Here is a 7,912-nt window from a genome sequence, read left to right on the forward strand (position 1 = left end):
CCAGGAGAAAGGGTAGTTCCATAATTCGAACTTCCAAGTCCATAGTATTTATAATTTTTATATGCCCTTTAATATCTGTTTAATAAACAAATTAGAGTCTTCGAAATCTGAGTGGATGTGGTGCTTTAATTTATTATATATTCATTTCCCATTATCAACAGCAATGTACCTCGTAGTTAGCCAGAGATATCCACGAAACCAGAATTGACTCAACTTGGCTAATGCCTAGCTAATAAGTGGATAAGGCTGGATGATTTGTACAGCGCATCAATTTTACATATAAAACACACACGTCACTTTGCGAAGAGGATGAGTATAAAATTAGGAACGGAACGAAAAGGAATTTGGAACACAATTTGTGAGAGCAGATTGAGCATTCTTTCATATCAGCAATCAGAAGAAATGAGCTGGTGGTGGGCAGGGGCCATAGGAGCTGCAAGGGTAAGCAAAGCCGATACGTTTTTATGTGATCAATTTGTTTATTTTCTCTCTTTAGTTGTCTCTATGTCTCAATAAACTAAGTTTTTCATTTGGTCAAATTCTACAGAAAAAATTGGAAGAGCACGATGAACCATCCAAGTACAAGAGCGTTGCCCTCGTCATTGGCATCACTGGCATCGTCGGCAGCAGCCTCGCCGAGATCCTTCCCTTCTCCGATATTCCAGGAGGACCTTGGAAGGTCTATGGCGTAGCTCGTCGCCCCCGCCCTGCCTGGACTAACGCCCTACCTATTGATTACATACAATGTAACATCTCAAATGAAGAAGAAACGCAAGAAAAACTATCAAAACTCAAGGATGTCACTCACATATTTTATGTTGCATGGGCTAAGAAATCAAGTGAAGCTGAAAATTGCATGGTCAATGGTACTATGCTACGCAACGTGTTGAAAGCTGTAATCCCGAATGCACCGAAGTTGAAACATGTATGCTTGCAAACTGGGCGTAGACATTACACCGGTCCTTTCGATTCGGTTGGCAAGGTTCAGCCCCATGATCCTCCATTTCGTGAGGATCTTCCAAGGCTTCCAGTTTTGAATTTTTGCTATACACTAGAGGATGTTTTGTTTGAAGAGGTAAAGAAAAAGGATGGATTGACATGGTCAGTTCATAGGCCTGGAGTGATTTTTGGATTCTCTCCATGTAGTTTGATGAATATAGTTGGCAGTCTATGCGTTTATGCAGCGATTTGTAAGCATGAGGGCAAGCCATTAAGGTTTCCAGGGAGTCGTCAAGCTTGGGATGGGTATTGGGATGCATCAGATGCAGATTTGATTGCAGAGCATCAGATATGGGCAGCACTGAATCGGCATGCGAAAAATGAAGCCTTCAATTGCAGCAATGGAGATGTGTTCAAGTGGAAGGATTTATGGAAGGTGTTAGCTAAGCAGTTTGGGATTGAAGATTACGGATTTCATGAAAGCGATGAGAGGCACAGCTTGGTTGAAATGATGAAGGACAAGGGCCCATTGTGGGATGAGATCGTCAGAGAGAAGGGTCTTGTGCCTACAAAACTGAATGAGGTAGGGGCATGGCGGTTTGCTGATGCAGTGCTTTCTGGAAAGTCGTTGTTGGATAGCATGAACAAGAGCAAAGAGCATGGATTCGTTGGGTTCAGGAACTCGAAAACGTCCTTCAATTCTTGGATTGATAAGATGAAAACTCACAAGATTGTACCTTGATTTGAGATTTCACTAAATGTTGTATTACAGAGGATTGCATTTGTTCTTTTTTTTTTTCACCACCTGTTAATTACAGTGGAAAACATACAAAGTAGATTCTGATTTTCTCGAACAGGACTTGATTGTTGTTTTGTTCATTATTGTGACAATTGTTAATATTGTGGAACTGTAATCTTAAAAAGCCATTAAGAAAAGTCTGGCCACATAATAGGAAGGGATTAGCAGTTAGAAAGTCGCAACCAGGAATGCTGAGCAATGCCTGTTCAGAACCAATACATAAGCAAGAAGAGAATAAAGCAAAATATTAACAGCCAAGAACTTGAGAATGATGTTGTTCAATAGACAAAACAAGTAGTGTGCTGGATGAATTTTCTAGATGCTTTACCTGGCTATTCCTTTGATTATAAAACAAAAATCCCATACATGCTAACTTCTCAAGCATTACCTCTTTATCTAAAAAATAAAGAGTTAATTCATTACAAAGATCTAGAGTTCTGAAAGCAATAATGCTAGCTGTTCATCAGACACTTTAACTTCAACACAAGCTCCCAATGATCCAGCAAGTCTTGCAGCTAATTGATGCTTACACTAGACCCCAAAAAAAACAAAAAAACCTTTTAAAAGCAGTAAAAAGAAGAAAAATGAGAAGGTGTGGAGAGAAAGAAGGAATAACACAATCTTACACAAAGTTGTTCTCCTCTGTTAGCTATATCATAAAAGAATGAATAACAAGCACAATAGTGTTCAGGAAAACAGAAATACTCCTCCTTCCTCCTAGATTCTCCCACAACCTAAATTAACACAATAACAAGAAAGAAACCCAATTTCAGACAAATTTTTGGGACAATGGTTACAATGGCATTTGCCTAAATTACCCAAATTTCACAGCAAGGCAGTCACTGACAAATTTTCAAACTTTTCGGATTATATTTGCCAAAACTCTAATATATATATACATACAGTTCAGGATATTATATTAAGGTTGTGCAAAATGAGATTGATATGGAGAGAAGCGAATGAACCTGAAAGATAGAACGACCGCTGGGCTCACCAGAGATCTTCTTGACGCCCCTTTGGTCCACTATCCTAGTTGCTCTCTCAAAGTTTTTACCAAACAAGAAATGCAAGCTGCAATTCAAGATAAAAAAAATAGAAAAAAAAAAGAGTAATAGTTTAAAGAACTAATCAGTACCCATTTCTAATCCTATCTAATTTCTTAAGTCCAAGTAGTAAAGATTAAAGAAGATAGGCATTTGCTTACATTGATAGCTGCTCCTCACTCACTGGCCAATTTGACACAGCATGTACATAAGATCACCAAATAGAAATTAAAAAGGAAAAATGATAGTATTAGAAAGAAAGAAGAGATAGAGGGGAAAACGGAAGGACCTGAATGAGTTGACTCAATAGTTTTCCACACTGATTCAGCGACCAAATGGCTTGCAGTCATCCTCTTCTTTGGCTTGCAAAAAAGCGCAGATTTTGAAAAGGTATATTGCGATCCTCCAGCCAAATTAGTAGTTTGGAAGTTTCTTACTGCTTCCATGACGAAAATCTGAACAAATTGCTGCTTCCAGAGCAGCAGAAGTCGAGCAGTGCCATCTTCCAATGCAAGTGAAACTGCCAAAGGGCTGGTTTCGATTACTGTCCGAGCGAGACACACCGAAACAGATTTCTTTATTTCTTCTTTTTTCCTCACATAAATGTAAAATTTGTGAATCTCTCACTCAATTTGTTCTCTCCGTTTGTTTCACGTTCTTATACCAGTGATGGTCAATGGTCAAATTCTTGGACTTTAATAATAAAAAAATATAATATATTTTTTAAATTCTTAAATTATCTCAAAAAAATTTAAAGTAAATATTTATATTCAAATATTTATACTTTTGTTTTATTTTGAATCAAATAAATTTTTATAATTAAAAATTAATTAATTATTATTAATTAAAATAATATTCACATTTTATGACATATGATATATTTATTTGCCATATTGTGTGGGATAATGACACGATTACATGTATTTTTAGCTTTTCAATTTAGTGTTATAAAAATGATAAGTGAATTTTGATTAATGATCATTGATTAATTTTTAATTTTAAGAATTTATTTAATTTAAAATAAAAATATAAAATTTAATTTAACATAATAAAAAAATAATGATTTATTTAAAATTTTTAAAATAATTTAAAATTTTTTTAAATATTATGTAAAAGAAAAAATTCAAGATTTTAACTCAAATGGCAGATATTTCTTTGCTGTATTTATTTTGGTTGAAGTCACGTATTTGAGTTTGACCATTGTTTTGGCCACTTTCTTTTGACAAGGGAATCTTAACCAACTCGCGTAAAAGCGAATATCACAACATAATGACGTTATTACTAGTATAATGTAATTCCTTCATTGCCTAACATCTTACGACACCGACGATTTCTCTTTGACTTGGTATAATCAATTAAAACAAAATAGTATAGTCTTAACTCATTATCTGACTAATTAACCGTTATAATCTTTAAATAAACATAAAATTCATACTTGGACTTCTATTTATACATTGGAAAACATATTGACAAAGTTCAAAACAAAAAAAAAAAAAAACCGTCTTCTCCTTTTGCATATCAATGGACAAGTTAAAGTAACCAAACATCTTAGTTTGGGCGCAACTGGTTGTCGCTTTATCTTTTTGGTCTGTTCGTTGCACCTAACGCATAGGTTGCTAGTTGCCGTTCAATCGAAGGAAGCTGTCTTACAATATTGGTATTAAACATCATTCTGTTTTATTTTAGACATCCAAATTACAAGGCAATCTTGTTGTGTTGGTGCTCTCCACTTCTAAAAGAAAAGAAGAAGTACAGCACAGTTTCCAATATTCTCAACCATGATGTCTTAATTTAACTTGCTTCCCATCTGCAGATATGGTGGATTTTAGGAAGAATGAATGAGTTGGAGAAACTGGGGGTAATGAAGCAACAGATTATCATGTTGACTATGAACATCAAATAAAACAATACAAAAATGATGCCTTCATTTTTCTGGGATGCATTGATATCAACTTCAAAAAAGGTAAAGGCCAAGAATCTGACAGATGACTGAATGCGGTAGAACTTCACTTGGAAAAGCCACACCAGCCTGCTTCCTTCACTTGGAAAATGAAAATCTCTACCAGCCTGCTTCCATCAGCATCCACCTTATATCCTTCAGTGACTTCATTACCTTCCAAACTCTATATTCTCTCCAATCAACACTCCTACGTCCAGAACTGATCCCAGCTATCATTGTGTTTCTTTACATAAATAAACTTACATGAAACGTCAGTGTGCTACTCTATAACTCAATTCTGCTGTATTCAGGATATTGTTTGAAGCAGATCCTCATCTGCTTCATCTGCATTGAAGGAATAGATGTCCACAGGTGCTGTTGTGCACCTCATGGCATTTTGTTTAACTCTGTTATTGGAAGAGCCTTGGGGTTGATCAAGATAAATTACAATCACAGTGATGTCATCATGAAAATGGCGCCTTATTCCCTTTTCGATTTTCTTAATATCATCATATCTCATCTCTCTTTTCTTTGCAACTTCTTGAAGTGCAGCTCTTACCAATCTCTTAGCAATACCCTGCAAATATTCAGCAATTTGAAAATGAATATCAAAATGCTATGGAGAAGTTTATAGTTTGTTTCAAAGATAAAAGTGAGAATTCATTTCCACTAATTTAACTGACAAGACAAACATGAATACTCACAGCTCTGGGGTTTTTGAAAACAATGTCTACAGCAACTTCATCACTCAACTGCTCCCATAAGCCATCGGATGCAAAGATCAGAAAAAGGTCCTGTGGCTTAAGCTTCCTAATAAGGATAGAAGGTTCTGCTGTAATTGCAGCTCTTTTAAGGGGAACAGGATTTCCAAATTGCTGAAAGATTGGATCTCTATAAAAGTCAGGTTTCTTCAGGTAAACATCACCAATAGATCTCGACACCTGAATTAAGAAAAACAAATGCTTAGACCAGCACAATCCATCACATGATCTAAAATCATTAATTAATCAACTATCCGGAGTATTACAATCTGGGGTAAGATTAAAAGCTAATGAATCTTATTCCCTCAACTCATGTAAGGATTGAAGAATAAAGCTCCAGTAGCCTGCTAAAGTTAAGGGAAAGAAATCACCAAAAGAGAAAAAATAAGCAAACAAAAAAAAAAAAGAACAGAGAAAAGACTCTCTGTAGTTACATGAGCTTAGCATATGCTTCAGGGGTCATTTACCCATCTCATGCATAGAAGGCAATACTATTTGACACACAGCTGATGAGACAGTACCAGAAGTTGGATGAAAATATTCCCGGAAAAGTTGAAACTACAACCCTTTTTTAGAATAGCTTTCATTCCAACGCATAACATATGTGTGTGTAAATATACCTCTCCACCAAGCAAAAGGAAACTGATAAAAGACACCAATGTGCGTAAATATGAAAAAGATTTTACCAATAATCATACCTGGGACAAAAAAAGGATGGCAATAATCAACTCAGCTCAAAATTTGAGTCTGCTTTGGGGCAGATACAAAGCTGATTAATTGTCAAGCACCAAAAAGGTAAAAAGGCATACTGATTTCATTGACTATTCCTAGAACCAATACATTTCCTATTCCTCAAACTGACAGATTTACACCTAAACTCTAATACATCGACTTGCCAACAGAACTGTACCTGGATTATGCCCTTAATCCTCCAAACTCCACGGGTGTACACCACTATATGAGAATCATCTGGGTGAAGTGCCTCAACCTCCTTTCTGACATCCTCATCTCCAACGTTATGATCTGTTGACAGTCTCTCCGCCACAACCATATTTTTCTTATCCGCTGAAACTCTCCGGCCAAGAACTGCCCTTGAATCACCAAGGTTTGCCACATATAACTCATCATTTGAAATAGCACCAACTAGACAGCATGATCCAACTGAAGCAATTTGAGGCCTCAGCGGCAATGATTGCTTCACCAAATGCAAAAACTCCTCTTCAGTTGCATTGAATGCCTTCTTTATAACATCTGCAGATAATCCCCCTTGTTCCGTAGCAAATTCTACAAATAAAAATAGAAAAACTAAAGGTCAAAGGGAGTGACAAGAATCCATTATGCCTTCCATCACTCTTTTTAGATTTCACATGCAAAATTATCAATGACGTAGGCCAAAAGCCAAAAAAAAGAGAGGTGAAAGGTGCCAAAAACTTGAATTATACTTGTTATTGATTGTTGAATCTTGTAGTTCAAAGTCCACTATCCAACACATATAGATACAAATTCAGACTATGTTCTTATTCATTTTATACACAGGTGTACTTATTGAAAACATCCAAATAAAACATGCATGATAAACACTAGTAAGTTGTTCCCAGATATCCATATACTGACGAACACATCCTGAAATAATGGTTAAAAAAAAAAAAAAGAGATTTACAACAAAATCTTCTTTGCCCGTTAAAACAAAAAAGAGAAAGAACATAATAACAATTGTGTATAACTAACGGATAAATATTTGATGCTTTATGATGATTCCCTTGAGGGCTTAAGGTTTGCCTGCCATGCCCATACACAAGACTATATGTTCAGTCTATGCACATGTAATAGCAAATCAAAAAGACGCAAAAATTTTACATGCAAAGGCAGGGCCACATGCATAGCAGCATAGATGCAAAAACACCCCCATATCCAATAATATAAAAAGGCAACAAGTACCATAAAAATTTTATTCTCCTAGAAAAGCAAAATAAAGAACATATTCTATATCCAAAACCCAAGAGAAAAGAATGAGAAATTGCTGTAAGAGATGAGAATAATAATTACTGTGGAGAAAAGGGAAGAGATGTTTGTTGACAAATCTTGAAGCTTCAGGACCACCGTGTCCGTCATAGACACCAACGTAGGTAGCAAAAGGAGATGTAAAGACTTGGCTTTGATCTTCAAGGTTGTTGTTCGCTTGGACCACAGCGATGGAGTAATCACCGGAAGCGTGAGGTTTGAGGTCAGCGTGCCACATCAGACCATCCCCACCAGCCCTCAACCCAAGGCAACGTTCAAGCGGCCTGGAAAGCGACCGCAACATCATCATTCTTTCGAAAGATCCTCTGCTATGGAATAACCTTCCGCCGCCTCTTCTCTTCTTTTTATTTGTTCGACGTTTGGTTTTTTTGGTGTCAATAGAGAGAGAGAGAGAGAGAGTAGTTTAAGT

The 7,912-nt window shown here is 36.3% G+C and overlaps 3 protein-coding genes across 3 annotated transcripts; 1 reads left to right on the forward strand and 2 right to left on the reverse strand.

Moving 5' to 3' along the window:
- LOC18608051 (3-oxo-Delta(4,5)-steroid 5-beta-reductase) lies at positions 289 to 1,818 on the forward strand. Its single transcript, XM_007042525.2, has 2 exons — positions 289 to 441; positions 548 to 1,818. The coding sequence occupies exons 1-2, from the start codon at positions 310 to 312 to the stop codon at positions 1,679 to 1,681; spliced, it is 1,266 nt and encodes a 421-aa protein (XP_007042587.2). The 5' UTR covers positions 289 to 309; the 3' UTR covers positions 1,682 to 1,818.
- Positions 2,001 to 3,426, reverse strand: LOC18608052 (zinc finger SWIM domain-containing protein 7). The gene is made up of 5 exons (XM_007042526.2): positions 3,071 to 3,426; positions 2,943 to 2,964; positions 2,704 to 2,809; positions 2,365 to 2,472; positions 2,001 to 2,269 (listed from the first exon to the last, which is right to left on the reverse strand). Exons 1-5 carry the CDS (start codon positions 3,225 to 3,227, stop codon positions 2,168 to 2,170), a joined length of 495 nt encoding a protein of 164 aa, XP_007042588.1. The 5' UTR covers positions 3,228 to 3,426; the 3' UTR covers positions 2,001 to 2,167.
- LOC18608053 (probable protein phosphatase 2C 63) lies at positions 4,199 to 7,906 on the reverse strand. Its single transcript, XM_007042528.2, has 4 exons — positions 7,528 to 7,906; positions 6,392 to 6,765; positions 5,425 to 5,661; positions 4,199 to 5,297 (listed from the first exon to the last, which is right to left on the reverse strand). The coding sequence occupies exons 1-4, from the start codon at positions 7,790 to 7,792 to the stop codon at positions 5,028 to 5,030; spliced, it is 1,146 nt and encodes a 381-aa protein (XP_007042590.1). The 5' UTR covers positions 7,793 to 7,906; the 3' UTR covers positions 4,199 to 5,027.

Source organism: Theobroma cacao, chromosome 2 (genome assembly GCF_000208745.1).
Source record: "Theobroma cacao cultivar B97-61/B2 chromosome 2, Criollo_cocoa_genome_V2, whole genome shotgun sequence".
In the NCBI taxonomy this organism is placed as follows: domain Eukaryota; kingdom Viridiplantae; phylum Streptophyta; class Magnoliopsida; order Malvales; family Malvaceae; genus Theobroma; species Theobroma cacao.

Bases quoted from the DNA above. Each gene is read 5' to 3' on its own strand.
- LOC18608051 (XM_007042525.2), top strand. From the start codon at position 310: ATGAGTATAAAATTAGGAACGGAACGAAAAGGAATTTGGAACACAATT. The intron at 442-547 runs GTAAGCAAAGCC...CAAATTCTACAG, and splicing joins GGGCCATAGGAGCTGCAAGG to AAAAAATTGGAAGAGCACGA.
- LOC18608052 (XM_007042526.2), bottom strand. From the start codon at position 3,227: ATGGAAGCAGTAAGAAACTTCCAAACTACTAATTTGGCTGGAGGATCG. The intron at 2,810-2,942 runs GTAAGCAAATGC...CTTGAATTGCAG, and splicing joins AGTGAGGAGCAGCTATCAAT to CTTGCATTTCTTGTTTGGTA. The intron at 2,270-2,364 runs GTAAGATTGTGT...TTTGGGGTCTAG, and splicing joins ACAGAGGAGAACAACTTTGT to TGTAAGCATCAATTAGCTGC.
- LOC18608053 (XM_007042528.2), bottom strand. From the start codon at position 7,792: ATGATGATGTTGCGGTCGCTTTCCAGGCCGCTTGAACGTTGCCTTGGG. The intron at 6,766-7,527 runs GTAATTATTATT...TTTTATTTGTAG, and splicing joins TCTCTTCCCTTTTCTCCACA to AATTTGCTACGGAACAAGGG. The intron at 5,298-5,424 runs GTGAGTATTCAT...GAATATTTGCAG, and splicing joins TTTTCAAAAACCCCAGAGCT to GGTATTGCTAAGAGATTGGT.